At 39.5% G+C, this 21653-nt stretch overlaps 1 protein-coding gene across 9 annotated transcripts in view; it reads right to left on the bottom strand.

The window, feature by feature from the left end:
* The window catches only part of nrcama (neuronal cell adhesion molecule a), a 49921-nt gene that overhangs the window by 18363 nt on the left and 9905 nt on the right, over window positions 1–21653 (bottom strand). For all 9 annotated transcript variants that reach the window (XM_016664318.1, XM_016664321.1, XM_016664345.1 and 6 more), the window contains exon 2: window positions 11298–11343. In XM_016664318.1, coding sequence (XP_016519804.1) covers window positions 11298–11343 — 46 coding nt within the window. The remainder of the gene's footprint in view (window positions 1–11297; window positions 11344–21653) is intronic.

Below are 21653 nucleotides of genomic sequence, written 5' to 3'. Positions count from 1 at the left end.
ATTTGAAAAGATGAACTTTATTCAACATATATTTTCTCTGTTTCTTTTTATATATTAAAGAAAGTGTAATATCAACTCACGGTCTGAAGTTTAAATTAACATTTTGATGCAGCTACCACATTTCTTTGGAGCATAATTGTCATTTCCATCATCATAAGTATAGTCAGTATGAAAAATACTTCCCTATACAGTAAATATAGAGATGGCGATAATCTGATCCAATACCAATATCGAGATCTGTACTTGAACACGGGAGACCATCAATCTACAACTCCTGCAGTGAGTTCAGTGCATCTTGCTTCTGGTTCATTAAATTATATTATTAGAAATGACTTAACAGCTTTTTAATTAATTAATTTATTTATTTATTTATTTATTTATTTTTAAAAAGCAAAGTTCAAAGCATCAGCATCAGTTTTGGTAAAGACTCTCATACCACTCTCAACTCAATCTTAAAACAGTCTACAGCAGAGGTTCCCAAACTGTGGGACGCGCCCCCTAGCGCTCCACAGTTGGCGCCGTGCCATTGCAGGGGCGGGGGAGGACGGCGCGGGAAGCCGACTGGATGAAAATAAAAAACAAAACAACAAAAAACAAAACAACAAAAAAAAAAAACACTGTATGCGCTGCGTTTTTACCTTAGAATGGCCAACTCTCTGTTATTCCTGTGTCAAGTTGATACAGTAGGGGCTACATTTCCGACATCTGTGTCCTCTGTCACTTTTATCCGCAGTTAAAACTGTTTAATCCGTTGTTAACGTGTTGAAACCTGTTTTTCCGAGCCGCCTTTAAACGCAACATGAACGCTACAACCCTGGCGCTGGGTTTACACCTGTGAAGGAGACCTGCTGCTGCTGTGCAGAGCTACTCATGTGTGTTGGAATCATGGCAGCAAACCAGCAAAACGCTGCAGCTACGTACATTCATTTTGCACCCCCCCCCCCCCTCAAAAAACATTAGCGACAGGGACACACACGTCTGTGTGTGTCCCTGTTTGGGATGTTTGGGAACCACTGATCTACAGTTTGAATTGATCCTTTCTACTGTTGAAAAGAATGCAAAATAAGACACTAAGAGGATTATTCTAATATTTATAAAGCAATTATAAATCGTCATCTGCGGTGAGTGAGAGGTGGTGAGGATGGACGCAAAGACCCAGGTTGTAGAAGAAAATGATGAATTTAATGAAGATGCTCAAAACAGTCCAGATCAGGCAGCACGGCAGAAAGATAGCACACAGCTAAATACCGTAGCAACTGACAAAACTGAAGACTGAAAATGAGAGCTATACCAACACAAAACCCGACAAGAGACAGAGACAACAGGTGGACTTAAATACACACGGGGTAATCAGGAAACTAGACACAGCTGGGATCAATCAACAGGGAGGACAGGACAGAGACTCACAGGGAAACAGGACTAAACACAGAAAATCTCAAAATAACTACACAGAGAAACGGATCACAACAGTGAATAGAAATACAATGAATATGTGGTTTGCACATAACATAACACATGGCCAAAAAATAACAGAGTTTTAATATAAAAGGATTCCGGTGTGCTTTGGTAGAGTCTAAACAGTGCTTCTATGAACACAGGCTGATGTTAAAACATCTATAAACATTTACTCTCTAATATTAATATAATTCATTTACGACTTTTTTTTTTTGTTGCTAAATTCCAACGTGACACGCTATAAGACAAGCACTTTCATCTGGCCAGTCTTTCGGTTATCCAATAATTCTGCCAGTGTACAGACACTGGCAGAAGGAGCTGTCAAAACAAACTTGATTCAGGATTCGCTTTCCTAAACAACCCTGACAATGGGTCTGTCCCCGTCCCCATTATCCAACGAATTGAGAAACAGTCACTTGAGCTACGTCAGAGTTTTTTGGGGCTTTTTGTATAATCCAGGTTGATTCGTTTTGCATACAATGTGCACAGCTGAGATATCCCTAGCACAACATCCTTAGACAAGACATGGACAAACATTCAGCCGGAAAAAAAACAAACAAGCAAACAAACAATGCTGCTCCAGATACAGCTGCATGCATACTGGCACATGCATGCACAAAAAACTCCACATTACCAGAACCACCCTGGGAAGCGTGTCAGATTCTTGGAATTACACGAGTGGAGATCCGCAAAGTTTCTACCGGGTAGAGGATCACCAAAGGGTATGAGCTGATGCGTCACAAACGTAGCATAATCATGCTAGCATTTATCTGGTAAACTGAACCATGGGGAAAATATTTTATGCAATTTGCTTCAACTTTATTCACTATTGCTTGCGGTTCACAAACTATGCAAAATGACTACAGGCTTTAATCCTCCTAATTCAATAGGCATGTTAAAATGTGTGATCAATATTCACTCTATCAGATAGGCTATTTTATTTATCGACTGAGAATCAAAGATGAAAATGTAGAAATTTACCATAATTCCCATGTTCCTCTTCTATTTCTACTTCCGATTCATGCTCTCTTGCAACCTGGCAGTATACATAATCAAACTGAGACAGACCTCTTTTACTCTTTCTGTATCACAGATATTTTCCTCACTAGCTAAAAAAAAAAAGAGCCAAAAAATTGTCCACGTTGGAAATCATTTAGCAGATAAGCGAAGGACATTTCCTTGGTCTGATTTTCAAGAAGCCAGCACATTTAGCATTTGCATCAGGGAGCATTAAAAGGCATCATCAGTCATGTGCATGCCTGCAGACCGTTGGTCAGTGTAATGCAATTGCCTGGCATGTGGGTTGTAAGAATGTCACGGCTGCCCAATGATGGAACAAATGGGTACATCAGAGCATATCTGTTGTAAAGCATCCAGTTGCCAAACGCAGACCATGACTGCCAGCGAGCGTCACATACTCAAGAGTTCAGCGCCTACCATCTGGACAAGAGTAATGGACTCTTTACAATACTAAGTATCATCCTGCACCCTGTCTCAAAGACCCCCATTAATCAGACTAACAGTTAACTGCCCCATGCGTAGCCTGCCATAAACACTGGAGCAGATGGTTTCGTTTAGAGTGCAGATGTAGTCGGGAGGTGTAAACTGAAGACAAAGAGGCAACATCAACTTTTCTAAAGAGGATTTTGTTCTTCATTAGTCTTGTACTAAAAGTTTTTTTTTTTTTTTGCATGTATATCGGCACCACAGGGAGAGGTCCAGAACTGCAAATGTTGCAGAGAGGCACAGTTGCATTACTCCCAGTGTCGTGGCACCGGAAGCTGTGGGATACGAACTTCAAGGAGCTCTGAAAGCACAGCTCAATGTCAGTGATGTAGTGTTCTCACATTAACCTTCAAAAGGAGAGACCAAAAACAGTGTATAAGCCGAGCAATCTACGCCTAAATCCTCAGACACAGAATGCCAAAGACGAGGTCTTGCCATTTTCTCTGATAAACAAATGACTCTCTAAATGAACCTTAAAAAGCACAAAATCAAATATAAATATATATGGAATCAGTAATAAAATGGATGAGATTGTGTGAGTGTAAAGGTGGTGTTAGGGTAATATAGTAGACAAACTGAGGAAGGCAATTCATTCATGCAATCAGAATATAATAGGGGCTCAGGACACTGAAGCCTTCAAAGGCATCTGAAGGTGAAATGATCATAACACATGATTAAACCCAGGTCAGTTACTGCTCTGTAGGGCAGAGGTACAGAGAGAGAGAGAGAGAGAGAGGTTATGAATACACACAGAGGTTTTATCCCACTGAAGCTAGGCAGTGAGTGTGAGCTAACACAACCCCAGGACACAGCTAATTACGCTGACACGTCCTATTGAGTATTACACTCACCGGGGGGATGAAAAGCAGGCATAAAGAGGGTAACATCACTGAATACATTACAGGCAGTTCGTGCATGCCAAAGCTCTTAATCTCTTTGTAAAAAAAATAAATAAATAAATAAATAAAAAATACATTGCAATATGATTACATAAATGTTGCATCTTATGCTCAGATTAATTACAGTAACGCTCCATGCAGCTGCAGCAGACACGGTTCTGCAACATCAGCAGCAGTTATACTGAGCTCTGCTGAGCTTTGCAACACACCACCACCAACAACAACAAAACAAGAGTATAAGAAATGTAATACTTTTTTTTTTTTTAAATAAGCCCTCCGAAATATAAAATGAATTCAAAATTTGGCGGTTTCAAAAGACAAAATGTGTAAACAATCATCCAATAGCACTCATTCTCAATAGGACGTAGTTCTGAGCTTTGATTGGAGGATTCTAACAATCAACAAATGAATTTGCTTTGATTACAAACTATGTTTTGTAGCTCTGAAATGTTTGGGATTATTTTCTCTCTGGAAGGTGAGCCTCCACACCAATCTCAAGTTGCTTGTGCATTTTTTTTCCCTTCAAGTGCTGCCATGTATTTAGATCTATATTTAGCTCAATTCATCTCAACATAAATAACTGACCAGCTGTGACTGTCTCTGTTAAAGAAAAACAAGCCCACAGCATTGTGCTACCAAAAAATACTAATAAAATACATGAAAATTTGTCAGCGTAACCTCACAAAATGCAAAACAGTTTGAGATGTTATATAGTTTTGCAAAGCAATGTTCATCTACAGTACGTCTGGATGTATAAATATAGCAAACATGAACTTTTTACCCTCTTACAAAAACAACATTCCTTCACTTGCAGAATTGAGAATATTAATGTGTTTATGGAGCCTGCTGAGTGAACTTTTCAGAGTTAAAGGGTAGAACCGTGAAGGCTGTGCTGCGTAGTGCGGTGGAAGACATTGCTTTGGCAGGTGTATTATTCACAGAACGGCACAATTACACAAACCTGCACAACATTCATCCTAACCGTAAAAAGAGCAAATGAATTCCTGGATGAACGTTTTCTTAGCGGCTGCAAGGGGGAAAGCAGATATGATAATAACAGCTGACTCAGCGAATCAGTGGGATGACTTCAGCGGGAGGGGGTCTGGGGGGGAGGTCATCGGTCATCATCCTTTATCCTTTTACCAACTCTGAGGTCAGAAAAACCATGAAGCTCTCCCTTTAAGTCATTTGTACCTTCCCACTAAAGTATGCTGGGAGGTCTCTGCAGATATTCACATACTGCCCAGATTTTTGTGCCAACACTGGCTGTATGTTGGATGTGCCAACAAAGACCATAATACTCTCATACAGACACTTGTGCCAAACACACAGCAGGTGAAAAAAAAAGTTTACATAATGAGCAGCAAAGCTTATTTCAAAGTAATACAGAGAGTAGAGAGAGCTGCTTTGGTTCTTTTTCTCAGCTCCTTATTTGAGCAGAAGAAACCCTTATCGCCCCTCAAGAGGTTGTAGTAAAATATGTATATCTCTAACTGAAGTGAAGTTACTCAGCAGAGCTAAAAATAGTACAAATAGAGGCTCGTTCTTGTTCACAAGGTTCTTCTGGCTTGTTTACACTGACATAAGTTGGTATGTTCCTTAAGCGGTGACGTCAGGCAAACCTGCAAATCTCAACTGAAGTTTCAATCATTTAAAGGACGGTAGCAATAATTAGGTAATATGTTGGACCAGTACTCTCTTCGTTCTTGCCAAAGTGTTCCGAGATCAAAACAAGCAACGTCTCTTAAAGCCGTCAGACTTGCTACCGTGAACTCAGGACTTTGCATGCCCCTCAGTTTGTAAAGCCTAAAAGCAAGCTCCTATGTTGGTCACTCCTCCTCAGCCCTCGGTCACTAACAGACACTGAAAGATCACAGCCTGATCTGACAGATGAGGGAGGAGAAAAAAGGGAGGCAGGAAGAGGATTGCAGGGAGGGATGAAAAACAATTATTTGGAGTCACGTTAAATCACAGTGACACAGATATTTATGTGACAATGTACTGACTCAGACTCTGTTCAGCAGGACTGGACCAAAAGGCATGTGCTATTATCAGCTCAGAACATGCATGGAGCTGATCTCTCAAAGACAGAATTTGAATATATTCTTTTCTTTTTTCCTTCTTCAAATACACTCTGAACCACAAAAAGCACAATCCATCAGCTACTCCTGTAGTGTCTGAGAAACTCCCCACCAAACAGCATTTATTTAAGAAATCACAGTCACAGCAAGAGGCTAAACCAAAACAATATAACTAGGTGAAATGAAAACTATAAATAGGGATAGATTTATGAATGCCTGAAAGAAGAATTTTAACTTTAAAATATATATATATTTGCTGTTTTTATAAATATCAGTGGTGATTTAAGGTGCCAACACGATTTATCACTTCTTCAAAGATATACCTCAGGGACCATTAATTAGATCCTTTACTTTTTCCAAATACCATTTGATTATTTATGACAAGCTCCCACTAGTTTCTAGAATAACATTTCTTGCATAATAAGTGAGAATGGGATCAACGACATTATTGATTTTGCTTTATCTCTGCTCTGTACACAAAGCGATCTATGCCTAAGCAATTTTTTTTTAAATTTGGTTTTCACTGCTGAAATCTGGCAACAGCTGTTATCAAAGGCGAGTCATTCTTTGCCTTGAATAAAATAAAACAATGCACTGCAAATATCAAGAGAAAACCAATATTTAATATTTATTATGGCAACTACACAGATTATAAACGTCTGGAAGAGTTCATTTCAAATCCGTTTTATGGATTTAAGATGCAATTTCAGGATTTCTTACTGTCCCAAAGCTGGTGTGTGACACTAAGGATGAAGTGGGTACACTTCTATGTTTTTTGCAAAAACAAATAAGTCAAAGATACTTAAATCTAAAAGACTCCTGTGACTTATAAGTGCTATCTTGTTTGTTTATTTTTTTTGCCCTGAGCCAGTAGTTTCAATTGTTTACCAAAAGGATTCATCTGCTGACTTCATCTAAAGCCATCACCGTTGTTGGATATTATGTAGGAAGAGTTTTTACTACATCAACATCATCTCTTCCCAAAAAAAAACCAAAAAAAAAAAACCGAAAGACTGACATAACTGGCAGGTCCCTTTGTCGCCCACAGCTCCACAACCAGATCACACTGAGCCACCTAATCAAAACAAACTATCTCAGCTTCTTTTACATGTGGAAACACACACACACACACACACACACACACACACACACNAGGACCTTGGTTTTTTCGGGTCAGTTTTTCCAGCAGCATCCACAGAAATCCTCCCCGGTGCCTGCTTTTCTCTGAGGCTTTGTGATGTGCTGATGGTCAGCATGCCCCCATGCCATGACGGCCCCCACCCGCTCCTCTGACGCTGACCCATGAGGGCTTTTGTCCTTCTGCGTTGTTTACCACCGCAATAATGCTGAAATGGCAGGGGTGTCCCAGGGTACAAAGTGACACCTCTGGGCAATAACATAAGAGGCCACAACTCCATCATATATACTTAGTATCTAATGCCTGTAATAAGCCATGGCACATCATTTCATTTATAAAAAGAAAAAAGAAAAGAAACTGCAGATTTTAAGAGACATAATGGCAATAGTGTAAGGTTGACTACAATTGAAAAAGAATAAATTATGTTACCTTTAACTTAAACGGAGTAAAGTACACATAAAATAAGACGTATACATTAGTAAGGGGAGCAAAAACCTTTCCACAGCACTTCATGTCCTTTTATTAGTAAAGTCTGAGTGTGGCTTCATTTTTGCCCTCGCAAGCTTTTAAAAGAAGCAAACAGCAAGATGTCTGTCGATCTCTCTCTAGGGCGTCCAAACGCTAAATGTGGCCAAATGCCAACTTGGGGGCAATATTGACCGGCGAAGGCATTAAGGTTTAAACAGTTAAGCACCCATCAAGTGGACATGGACAGCAGCTGGTTGAGAGACAGAAATATATGTTTGAAAATAATATGATCGTGTTTTTGCATGTATGCATACCACAGCACCCTGACGATTAAAGCTAAATCCAACAGACTGATTAGGAATCAAGCAGAAAACAAAAACGTAGGACTTTTTCTTTCCTTGGCGATACCAACAATGAGTTTAAAAGTCAATCTTCTGTGAATCTGTGTGCAGCTTCTACAGCTGCCATTGGTGCCATTTTGACAGAGCAAGGCAAGGCAGGGAAGAGGACAGTGTTCCCCACTGCCTGTCAGAATTTCTAAAAGCCCTCTTTAGAATGATGACATGATTTATGTAAGAGTTTTTCCAATTCAAGTCTTCTGCATGATTTAGCCAACACCACATGCAGAGCATCTTGGTTGCCGTAATACAACTGGGACGACTGATGAGCCATGATACCGGCACCATAGAGGTATGAATGCATGGGACAAAGTCTTGGAAAAGGTTTCCTGAGAATAATGCCACAGATGGCCACTGAGTGTTGCATTGTTTATGTCCAATATGGAAGCTGTTTTTTTTTTACTTTTAATTCCGTTAACTACTCTTTGATTTAGAGGTATCACAGCAAATGGGGCTGATTTGAGTATATATCACTTTTTCCCCCCACTGGACAACTTGATTTGTGTTTGTCTTTCACATAGAATCCCACTATGATGATGTAACATAAAAAAAAAAAAAAATTAACATTTTTGTAAGGCGCCGTATTCACGTATAATGCACCGTCTTCATCCGACGTCCAGTTACAGTGTGATATTCAGACAATTGCACACATTCAGCGAGCAGCAGAAATCTGTTTGTTTGCCGCCTGAGGCCCGACTGCGGATGTGCCAGTGGGCACATGCGAGTGTGTTCAGCTCTGAATGTGCGCCTCGCCTGTCTAAAGTCATCTCTTCACAAATTTGCAGGCAGAGTCAGTGTGGAGGCTGGCTCCGTCCATCACTGGTTGTTGTCGTTTGCTAAGTCATGTGAAATACTGAGCAGAAGTGAGATGCAAAAAAAAAAAAAAAAAAAAAAAAAAAAAAGTATTTTTCACTGTGTTATTTTTTCCTTTCAGGGAAAAATCGGATCTGAGAAAAGTACCACAATAAATTTTGGGGGGGGTTAAATTACTTTTTTTTTTTTTTTACTTCAAAGTAAATAATTACAATCATTATGTCCTAATGTTTCCTAAAAAATAACACCCAAAGGGAGTGTGTTTTACACTAAAAACTACTGGTCCGAGCACTGAACCCTGGGAAACTGAACATAACACGAGCAAAATAAGATAAAATTTACATAAATCATTTAACCGCTACATTTTAAATAATACATTTCTTTATAAAATGGTAGTCTGTGCACTGTAATCTTGGGAAATAAAGTAGTGTTGTGTAAAATCAGAATGAAAACAATGGACAATTGACAGTCAAAAGTTGAAGAGCCTCTTCACTGCATTTATTTTTAATTGATTATAAATTCAAAGCATTAGTTTAGAAAATCCCAGAAGGACCGGCCCTTCACTGTAAATTTTCTTGGGCATCATCCCACACTCTGAAAATCTGATGTAGACTTTGGTTTGGTTTTGTAGTTCCCAGGTGAACGTATGTGAACTGCGCTGTTGAAAAGAAGCGTATAAAGAGCTTGCACATTAGATTGCAAGCTCTAAAATCCATACGGGTTTCATTTCAACGCAGCACGACTATGGACACATGCTGTAAATCCTTCTGGGCCTGTAAACAAGCCAACTCTCATTGGTATTCCTGGGTGCTACTGCAAAGCGAAAAGGCATCGATGAGCCATGATACACGTGGCCTTGCTGTGTGACTTGGGGCTGCACCGCAACACGATTTACTGTGTGCAGTTCTCAGGATTCGGACCTGCTCGTCTTTCACAGCAACAGCGTCGAGAGATTTTATGGTTGTTGAACACCAATATTTCATGCATGTTTTCTTGTTGTATTAGTGGCACAAACAAATGAACTATCTGGCTGACAGTGGCATTTTCATTAGCGCCCAAGTGTAACGACGGATACAGAACTGGGAAGGCCAAATACGAGGCCTAGAGAGGAAGCTAAAGCGCTAACAGGAGTGAAAAGGGCATGATGGGAAAGTGGGGGCAGAAGGTGCAAGGGGGGAGGTTTCTAATTGACGGTGTTATGGCAGTGTAACAAGCTGGCATGGCCATTTGTTTTCTTTTTGCCTCTTCCATCCATCTGTTCATCAGGATTACTCATAAAGAGGAGGAGAGAGAAAGAGAAAGAGAAAGCTGGGGCTCCACAGAACAGAGATTCGCCATCACTCCGAGCGATACCTGAAAGCGAACCACTTCTCTGTGACTTCTACGCACTAGAACAAACTCCTGTGAAAATACAGAAGTGTGTAAGTTGTGGCTCAGTACGAGCGAGTGTCCTCATGAGACTGTTCAGAAAAACAACGATGGTAATTAAACATGGAAACGTAACAATGGCGTGTTATGCAATACTGTCGTCCAGCATGCTCGACTTACTAAACTATTGCTCCCTGCCGGCAGACTGGTTTAATGGGGTTTACACACGGTCGATGCAGCATACGATTTTATATGCGTTTCCATTCAGCATGTCTTACCAAGGTATTGTTAGAGAGAACTTGAAACTAATGGATATTGGATTGTTGTGATGTGCGTTTGTGAAATGAGTGTGTGCAGCGTGGTCAGCAGCAGGAGAGCAGCAGGTGACACCAGGACATGCGGCTCGGATTTTTTCCAGTCATATTCAAACTGTGTTCAAACACGTGCTCGTGTTCCCTCACCTCTCAGGCAAATTTATGTTTTGCATCCATGTCGTTTAATAGAAGCGAAAGCTTTCGGCTGGTCTTACTTCGACTGCATTCCGAAAAGCTAATACTTATTACCAGTCTAAAAAAAAATAAATAATAACGTCTATAATAAATTCTGTCAAACTTTTTTTTTTCCCCTTCACAAAAAAGAAGTTTGTTCACCTTTATTTTGTGAGTGGTTTTTCTTTCTTTCTTTTTTCTAAGTCACCTTCTGCAGTTTGCAGAGGTAAAATTGCAGATGCTATAAATCACTACTCAGCACTTTCCAGCTGAACTTCTGTATTTGAAATACAGCAACTTCAAAAAATAAAAATAAAAAAGCAGTACAGCTGCCAGAAGGTCTTCATGAGATCTGCACCTTTCTAACTCTAAGCTCAACCATTCAGAAACAGATGCTACAATAATCTAATGTCAACAGACTGTACGCTTTCACAGTGAAATACAATCATCATAAAGATGCCAAACAAAACAGAGCACCAATAAAAAAAAGAAAATATATGTAAGAAGGTATGGCACTAACGCTACTATGACTTGACTGGATATCTAAAACAGCATATCCAGTAGATTGATACAACCAGAACGTCTCAAAACGTCACACATCCCTCGGGACAAATGAACCCGAGTTGCTTTTATGTATCTCTAGTCAACTAACCAAAAATAGTAGACAGTGATCTTTGTCTCACCTGTTTGGAGTTAATCCCAGCAGTTTGCTGTAATGTTGTGTCAGGCCTGCAAACACAGATGAAGAAAGATGTAGTGAGACTTGTTTTTTTTAGCCCCAGTAAAAAAATATATATAAATAAAAAAATCTGTTGGTTGAAAAGACATTAATGAGGCTCTAAGAAACAAAATTACACTGAAAAAAATATATAACAAGGGAGGTACCAATAAATCTTGACTCTGATAAGTATCCAGAACTCCTTCTAGGTTAAGGATTCGTCCTTCAGAGCCAGGTTATAAATATTGAGGATGGATTTTTTTTTAATTTTTTTTTTTTATTGGAGTTATGACATTCATGAACAAACCAGATCTACTGGAAGCCATTTTAATGCGAACAATGGAAAATGAGTTGCTGTTTTCTCTTCTTTTATGCGCCACTGAGAGAGACAGAGAACAAGCACAAGGGGAGGACCGTTTCACGTTTTTATCCGTGATGCAGATTTCGCACAGTGATCCAAGATGGCCACACTGTTTTTGGAATGGTAGCTTTGTGCGCCATCATGCAACAATCTAATGGGGACGGCAGCATATATATTTAAATTGAAAGGCAGGAAAAGGCTAAATGAAAAAAAAATGAGCCAGCACTTTTTAACAGGTACCAATAAACAACATCTGACTTTCTTCACAGAGTTGTCTACATGGTACCATTTATATTATTATTTACACATTTTCTGATAGAATTTAAGATAGCCAATCAACATAATAATAGAAAAATGGATTAAAACTAGTCATCAAAGCAAACAGATTAATTCTTTCACCTTCTCTTGACCAGAAGCTGCTGAATAATATGTTCGCATCTCCCTCCCTCCCCAGAGAATACTCAGTAAATTACTATATCTTGCTGAATACATGGCCTTTAATCAACCACAATGTCCCTCTGTCACTTTTATTATTTCTACCTCCGTCAGAGCGAATACTAACATAAAATCCACCCAAACCGAACACACGCACATGCATAATGCCCCCTCCACCTCCAACAAAGAGGCTGCCCTTCGTGACCACAAATGCATTATCATAATCTCCAGAGGGACCCTTCATTCATCTCACATTAGCAAAAAGATACAAAAAAAATAATAATAATAATAAAAAAAAAAAACGTGCTCAGTTGGACGTGGAGCTTTAAAACTTGAGCTGATGAGACTGAATCATCTTTCAAAAAACAAACAAAAAAGTAAAATAGAACTCAAATAACATTTTTATTGGTTCATCTTCCTGGTAAAGGTTTACAGCATGTGTTAGCAACAGATCCGAATGATCTGAATTACAACAGCCAGAACCGATTAAGCTCTGTGCTCTCGACTGATCTGCTTTGAACTTGGACTGCATTGATCTTATCTGAGCAGAACTGAAGCAAGCCGAGCCGAAACAAGAGAGGACAAAGATAAGGATAAGGGAGAAGAGTGGGGTGAGGGGGAAAAAAAAAAAGTGTGAGATCCTAATGAATAGAGACAGAAGCACACAGAGACATCAGAAAACTGCAGCTAGAGGCAATTGCCGGGATCGTGGGAGAAAGACTTAGCTTGAGATGGACAGAAAAGGGTAGAGGAGGAACAAACATAAAAAATGAAGAGCAAGCGAGGTTCGGAAACATGCATTATTAAGGAGCAAATCTAAAAGCGCTTCATCATCAGAGTGCAGGAGGGAGGGAAAGGCGGGGAGGGCTGCGGGAGGCAGACTCAAAGATGAAATGCGACACAAGAGAAAAGCTGGGAAATGGCAGGAAAACCAAGCAAAGCTGACCTAATATGTAAACACGATGAGCAAAAAAGGTTTTGATCTACGCCACATAGTGAGCTTTAAAGGTGCTTCTATGAGGTTATGTAAGGCTAATGCATCTCTGTTGCAAACTTAAAAATATCACTTTTTTTTAACAAATAGCAGCTGCAGATGAAGACCTATTGATCTGTTATGACTAATCCTAATGAAGACAACTGGCTGCTGTTCAAACAGCGCATCAGAATAAGGAAGGAATGCAGCGTAATTAACTTTGAAGGCGGCATTGAGTGTTGTTGCCAGTCAGGCTTGTTGAGTACTTCAGAAACTGTTGACTTACAGGGATTTCCTGTGCAAGCATAATGGTGTAAAAAAAAAAAAAGAAGGAGAAAATATCCAATGTAGTGTGAAGGTAGGATCAAATTGGGGTTTGTTGGTGTCAGAGAAGATTGGACAGACTAGTTCAGGAAGACAAAAAAGGCATTTGCAAATCAAATACCGGTCACCACAATCAAAGCATGTGGTACACAGTCACATAATAGATTGAAGAAGTTGGTCTATAGTAGCAGAAACAGGCTGCAATTGAACAGTACTGGACAATAACAGAATTAAAATGTCTTGATGTCAACTGCGACATCAAGCTTATATTGTCAGATGAATCAGACCTGCTTTGTATCAACAGTTCATTCTAGAAGTGTTCATGAAATGGTATAGGAGATGCACCTTTGGGCTTAATCCCCACCGTCAATCAAACCATCATTTTTGAGCGTTACTACACTCCTATCAAAATCAAGTAGCGTTCGACTCCTCAGCTTATTTGATTTTGCTGTGTTACACCATAAACCCAGTTTGTTTGAGCCAACTCAAAAGTGGAAAGTATTTAACTATTATTTGACTGTGCACCGTTTTCAGTAAAGCTTCTCAAATGCATTCATCTCCAGAAACATTTAAGCAAAAAAAAAATCAAAAAAAAAAAAATCAACAACAGTCAACTAGAATATCTCTGTTGCAAATTATTTGAAACATAAGCTCGGGAGACGAAGGGAGGTGGTTCCGCACCAACAGAACCGGGTCAACAACATGGGCAACAAAGGTGAAGATGTAGCGTACCGCATGGCCCGATGCCAGTACCGATGATTTAGCCTGTAGCCGTTTCAGTTAGTTCCCTGATCTTATGGCTTCACTGGGAGTAAAGCACCAGGTGTCTGATTTCTTTCCACCGTGACAGAATATAAGCGACCCCAAGCATGAAGTGTGTCCCATCATGCCTTGGGGTAGAAGCCTGCGCCATGACAAGACAGAAGCACCTGCCTGAAAAAGCACATCTAACTGATGCTCTTACTGTCTATCCCTTAAATCTTTCATATGATCTTAGAAACATTTACTTAAAATCTACATAATCTCCAGACAGTGCAGCTATTTAACTCTAGGCAACTGTAATCTGGATCAAGAAAAATGTGTTTTAATTTGTCTAACACTTCAAGGACACCTATGTGATGTGTTTACAGTGCTTTGTGGGGAATTTATTTCGTTTTTAGCCTTCTCCCAGTTTTCTTTTTTAGCACTTGCACTTCTGGCTCCAGCCCTTGAATGGCTGAATTGCAAAATGAGGCTGAAGTTGATGCCTATAAAAATAAATAGGCCTTTATTGTCTGTCTGAAGTCACTATTGGCTAAGCTGGTAGGAGAATTTGCATAAGTTGCGCATTTCTGTTTGTCATTTTTGAAACTGGAACCTTACAGCTCAACACAGCGCAAGCGAGCGCCATCTGTCCGAGCGCCGAACGTCTTGGCATCGCTTAAAGAGCCCAGGCTGCCACCAAATCAGCCCGAGTCTCACTGGAGAGCCACACATCAGCTGATCCGGAGTGCAAACAGCAGGAAACATAAGAAATACCGGGCTGTTTCTTTTACATAAAGACGTACTAATGTGATATTTGCGACTGCTTGCTAGTTTCAAGGCACAGTATAATGTAAAAAAAAAAAAAAAAGAGTTTTCACAGCAGGGTGGGCAGCAGAACACAGAGGTGAAATCCTGGCTGCCAGTAAGACTCCGAATGTTGTTTGGTTCGACTTCAGACATGCCATCTGTCCGGGAAGAGGCTCTGGTGAGGGGGCTTGGTCATTCATTATTCTGTGTGTCTACTCTGTGCCTATAAACATCTGGCTACGTGCTTCTCCAGTTACACAAAATGACAAATGATCTCTTTTAAGACGGCAGCCATGCCGGCGTTATTGCAGATTTAGATAGATTGGTCCCTCAGGCACAGGGAATCATGATTGTTGCGCTTTGGACGGCGATTCGGCATGCGAAATGAAAATGCAAAAGCAGACACAACAATGTGTGCAACAGTAACGGCTGGCTGTAAAACAACGTTTAAATGGCCAATGAAATTCAATACGAGAGGTTTTGATTTGAACAGCTTGTGACAGAATACAAGGCTGGGACAATGAAGCGCTGTAATTTAATTACGCTTTCAAAATACATTAAATGTAGATAATATTCCTTTCTCACCAACAATTGTTACAATTATCCAGTACTTTTAGATAGCCGTTATAATCCCGACAGTTTATCAGTATTTACTGCAAAGCATCTATGGCATATGAAGAATGTAGGGGCAATATTTAGTCGGTTATGTATGAAAAATGTCTTGTGAAACTGAAATAAGTTTCCTGATATTTCATTAGGAAAGTTGGCAAGAAACAGAATGTGGAGGATGTTGCAGTTCAAGATATTTACACAGCAGGTTTTACTTTGAGTTTATTCAGATAAAATCTGTTCAGACTAATCTTTAGTGGTGGCATGTCTAGAAGCTGAAGCTATGTGTTGTTAAAGGTTAGAGATAGCAGCCAAAAAAAAAAAAGAAAAAAGCATGGACGGTTTTTAAGCCGAGAAGGCTTAAAAGAGTATTTTTACTTTGTTTATTGGTTATGACATGCTAAAAGTTGTTACAACTATATTTTGCTTTCAAGTGTTGAATTGGACTTAAAATTAACAAATAAAAAAAGGACTGTCATGTGCTAAATTTAAAATACTTACACAATTATTATCTCTATGACAATCACACTGGTGAAACTTACAGTATAAAACAGCAGAAATCAGAGTCTACAGATGCAGTTGAGCTGAAAAATACCACAAACAAAGTTCTGGCCCTTTAAGACTCAGTGAAAAAGTTCAAAACTCATCCTGTCTGTTACTGTACGTGTTCACACGCATGTGCGTTTCACACGGAGAAACACGGGGTAGACTGGTTGTCATAACTACGCTGTCTTTTTTAAAAATTATTTCAACAGTCTGGGAGAATCCTTCGACGGACACTCGCATGGACCGGCCCGGAACACAAACGGGAGCAGACCGAGAGAGCTGTGGTTTAATCATGAAGATTTACTGCCTCCTCCAAGCTTTCTTTGTGCCCCTCCAGAGGTTAAAGAGTCATTTCTCCCTTCCTCGCCGTTTCAGCCAGAACTCGCAACATAGTTATCAAGAGTGTCACGCAGAGGATGTGAAGCAGTAAATATAAGAGCAAGATTGAAGAACAGTAGGAGGTATTTTTGATAAAATGGGAGGGAGAGAGATCCCGGATGAACAGAAAAAACAAAGGAAAATGCAATCTGACCTAAAAAGTTGGCCTATGTGGATAACCATGAGTGCATAAAAAGACTTTACCATAGGAGACTTGACTCCATTAAATCAGTGACAGTGAGTAAAGAGGCCTGCCACCGAGTTTTATTTCTATGTTAATTTGCAGATTTCTGCAGAATGTTCCTCAAGGCTGCAAAATCCAATTTAACACAAATATCTAGTCCTACTAAAGACATTTGACTTCCTTGTTGACAGCCTACAAGGTAAATAAGAAAACTTTTCAGAAAAGGAATCCCAACACTGCTGTCAAACTGTTTTTCTTCTGTTGACGAGTGCTGTGTGTGGGTTACATTACTTTTGCTAAAACAATGAGGTTTTGTTTAGTTGCATTTTTTTCTGTTCTGACTTAAAGGTTAGTTGATCTTGTTGGTGCAAAATTATCTCAGAGTGTCCTTGAACGTGAAATAATTATTAGCCTAATTAAGCAAACATTGGTTACGCTGTCAGTTTCAGGCATCCCGCAAGCCAAAGCTGCCAATCCACATTTCACGCCGAGATGAAGCAGTGATGGAAGAGTGACATACATTCAGTTGTGAAAAGTGGAAAAAAAATAGCACAGATATTAACAGCAGGTAAGTATTCAAAAACCTGAGGATAAAACTGGAACTATTATTGTGAAAAATATGCCTGCAATAAAACCTTTCATAAAATTCCATAGTTTTAATTATTCACACCATACGAGTCACCACAGGAAGAACATACATTTATTAATAATATTAAAGTGACACCATTAGCAATAGTATTAAAGGTTTCAAAAGGCCACATCATTAACTTGCAAAACTAGATTAAAAAAAAAATAGTTCCTACAGCAACTACCTGTACTGCAGTGCACAACAACAAAAAACTCGTTATGTTATTGTTTTTAAGTGACTTGCATCATGCTGTAGGTAAGAACTTGCAGTGGAGTTAATTTTCTGTATAATTTAGCCACTTCAGTGGAAGCTTTGACCCCAGCCATCCTCCCAATTCCAACAGTTAACGAGTGAAAGGCTTTAATGACCAAATTAGACCGGTCACTCTCACTGAGCCCGGTTCTGCTGGAGCTTCCTTCCTGTTAAAACGGAGTTGCTAATTTCCACATTCTTCCTCAGCATGAGGGAGTCCTGCAGAATCTTTGACTCAATGCAATCATCTACCCACTCTTGCAACTTTGCTTGCTCAGGAGGAGGAAGTGTTGCTGCCAATATAAATAACTTTTAAGCAACTTTTTTTTTTTTTTTACCAGTTGGTATCGAGAACCGAATTGGATTTTCTTTTATACATTTAAGATCGAAGTGAATCGCGTGCCACTGAATATAATCTGTTTCTATGTTCACTGAGTGTTTATGTAAAAAAAAAGAAAAGAAAAAAAAAAAAGAGTTGGATTTTTTTTTCTTTCAAAGTGCCTTCAGATGCCATTTGTTTGGAAAACGGCGGCTGTATAAATAAACTTAATTGGATAGATTTAATAGGACAGTAAAGTCATTACAAGTCAGCCGTTTCCTTAATGTGTAATGCACTCAAGAGGCAACAGTTAAGGATAATGGGGGAATCAAGAGTTGATATCTGGAGGGAAACTTAAAGAGATAATGACACAATTGTTTGTTGGGAGAAAAAAAAAAGACACTGATTGGAAAAGATTACCACAACCCTTTAGGATTGCGACACATTTATCATTGTAGGCAGTCTCAACTTAATAAGAAAATGTCTGAAACACACGTCATTGTCTAATTTTGTGTGTCATCAGGAGTGAACTGAAAATCACCACTAATGAATAATTTTTAAATGCAGAACAGATAAAACTAGAAAGAAGAATAAAACTATTAGCAATAGTAAAACTGCTAAATGTGACATTTGACGATTTTAAAATAAAATATCGAACAAAGGCAGAGGAGATAAATATAGTATTCAATCTAATTTAATATTTTATCAGCAGTGGGAATATTTATTGCTCTTTTAAAAAAAAGAATAAAATCAGTAAGATTGTGCTGAATATTTCTACTTTCGGCCAATTCCTATTAGTAACTCACTGTAGCACAAAAGAAACTATTCACTTCTTACTATTGAAGAAAGAAGGAAAAGGCAACGAAACGGTCACAACGTTGTCACCATGGTGAGACTAAAGCCATCTCATCTAAGACAACCGCCTTAAAGGCATGCAAGGGAAAGCAAAGACGGACACAGATGTTGAGGAATGGGAGTGGAGGTAAATGAGAATCAGACCGGTGGAAACGAGGATGAGAAGAACAAAAGCTCCGCGAACAAAGGAAAGCAAACGTTGATCTGAATGGACCTGAAGGATGAGTGGAAGATGTCTAATATTGACCGCATGTCTTCCAGCTCACAAAGACAAAAGGCAGAAAGAGGGGAAGGAGATTGAGGCCTGCTAATATTAGTAACGCCAGAGGAGAGGGATTTCTCCACTGGTGTGATCCCATTAATTTAGGACTGATGTAAAAAAAAAAAAACAAAAAAAAAAAACATCTCGTTCTCACAGTCGTGGAGCTGCGATGAGGAGCCGACACAAAAGATATCTGGGTGCAGATTGACACCCACATTCTGTCTGGCAGCGTAGCTGCAAGGAAGCGAGACTCGCATGAAAAAGATAATTTATTTTAAATGGTTCAACTGAGGATTGAAGCCCTGATTGAAGTTTTATCACAAAAGGCCCAGCTATCAGCTCTCTTCCTGGTTTCGGATCAGATACAAGACTCTCAGAAGGTTTCTATTTCTAGAAAATCATGTTGACTTTGCCTTTCAAAGTAGTTATTGCCAATAAATACATAATAGATCTTTTAAATTTATTTTTACTTTTTATTTTTTTTTTGCTGTGCCATCCTAAATCTTTCACTGGTCCTCAGTCATTTTCTGTGTCCATTTATTTTTTTTCCCCTCTTTGGGGTCAGACAATACAAGAGAATTAGGGGCATGCCAAAATTGTGGAGACAATCAGATGATTATGATGGCTGTTTCTGTGTGGAGAGAATTGGTGTAATTTTTTTAAAGGCACATGCCGAACACAAAGGCAACAAATTGCACTGCTGCCTTCTAGTTTGTGGCACACTGGACTCGATGCTACCAACAGACAAAGCAGAACTCCGTTTAATCAGCGGCATTATCCTCCGTATTGGGTTTGTGTTCAAGCTGATCTATTCCCCGTGTTTTGTGCTTTCAAATTTATTTAAGTGTCGTGTTTGTTTACGGGGGCTTGTGGTCAATTAAATCCCAGCTGCCGCTCACCATAGCCCCGAGCTTTGTCAAAATGACAACATTCATTACGATGACAAAAGCAGACACATAATGACGCTCCGGAGCGCGGTGAGCCACGACTCCACCTGAGCAGCAAAAATAAACGGGGACGACGCAACCCTTTTGTTTGGCGTCGCGGTTCAGGGATCGTTCTCCCCTTCCTTTTGGAGCGGAGGGTCATTGTGCTGAGAACTCGGTGCAGTGCAGACAAATAAACCCCGCTTAATTTGCTTGTTTTCTTTTCCCTTGATTTCCATTAAACAAATTCTCCAACTACACATAACCTGCAGTCAAATGAAGCGCACAAAACAAAAGCAACCAGTCCGCCACGTTGCTCTGAAGAGTCGCGGGTCTTGCAGCATGCAGCAAGACCAAACTCATAGATGTTTCTACCGCTTTGGTTCTGACGTGTTGGTTTCCACGTTCCTAAAACTCACAACTGGATGTTGCAGTTAAATAAGATAGACCGAAGAGACAATTTAGTCATTGCTTGTTCATTATGTAGCTTTAACAATGTTAATAAAGAATAAATAAATTATTCTACACGCATCTCAAATCTGTGCCGTTTTCACTGTTGTTCAGGTTTGTTTCTTGCAAATGTGGGATTTCAGTGACTGTAGATCTTAGCAGAAAGCCTGACTATCAACTTTGGGCTCTCTTTTAATGTTTTACTTTTTTTTAAATAACTGACCATTTTTGCCCTACAGCTTTTTTATAGGTGAAGACTAAGCTTCTCAAGTTGATAAAATGCAACCCAGAGTGTTCAGAAACAATCTTGTTTAGCGTCAAAATTCTGCCATACAAGAAGACACAATTAAAAAAAAAAAAATGTAAAAGTGATGCGAGCTAAGAAGTAACAACATTTGCTATTGTAGATTTGATACTTTTGAAGAATTTTCTCAATTGTCTTTGTTCTGACAGTATTGTGTTTTGGTGCTGGCACAGAAAATCAGCCAGCGTTGCACAGGACATCTGCTGCCTTGGCACACACCCAACCGTGTCTGACAAAACTCACAATCTGACATACGGTCGGCTATACAGACTTTTCCGCCCTTTTTTTTTTTCCCTCTAAAATTATACCGTATATGGAACCGATAAAAGTCATTCTTCGTCACCGAAACATCTGCAAATATTTCTCCAGTGAATGTAAACTCACCAGTCGGGTTCTCCTCCAACTGTATCTTAGAGTAAAAACAAAACAAAAAAAATGCAAGCGCTCAGGTTTCAGTCACAGCTCATATAATTACAGCTCATCTTTGGCAACAGATGCCAAACGCGAAAAGAAACTCAATCAATAATAGTTGCGGGAACGATTCAGAGCTCAGCTATGCGCTGCAGTAGACCAACCAAAGCAGCTGAACATGAGCAACTATCACTTCATCTCTCATCACACATGCATGCACAAAGCCAGGGATATTCAGGGGCTGGAATATGGTGCTGAGTTTGGGGAAGCCAGACAGCATGGACTCTCTACCGGAGAGGCTGCAGCCGCCTCTACACAAAGGCCCCAGTCAGCGATTTGGTACTTCAGACACAGACGGATGCTGCCTGCGCTAAAGTGGGTAGCTCAAAGCAAAGCAAAAGCCACTTTATATTGGGAACACACTGTGTAATTACATCCACAATTCCTTTTTGTGCGCTTAATCAAGAGGAATATTTATAAAATATTCTTTCTTAGCTTTAAATCCCTGAATGATTTGCACGTAAAACATAAAAAAAATAAATAAATAAATAAC

This window comes from Poecilia formosa, unplaced genomic scaffold (genome assembly GCF_000485575.1).
Source record: "Poecilia formosa unplaced genomic scaffold, Poecilia_formosa-5.1.2 Scaffold9, whole genome shotgun sequence".
NCBI classification, from domain to species: domain Eukaryota; kingdom Metazoa; phylum Chordata; class Actinopteri; order Cyprinodontiformes; family Poeciliidae; genus Poecilia; species Poecilia formosa.
The sequence above is the reverse complement of the archived record's forward strand: the minus strand, read 5'-3'. Positions and strand labels throughout refer to the sequence as shown.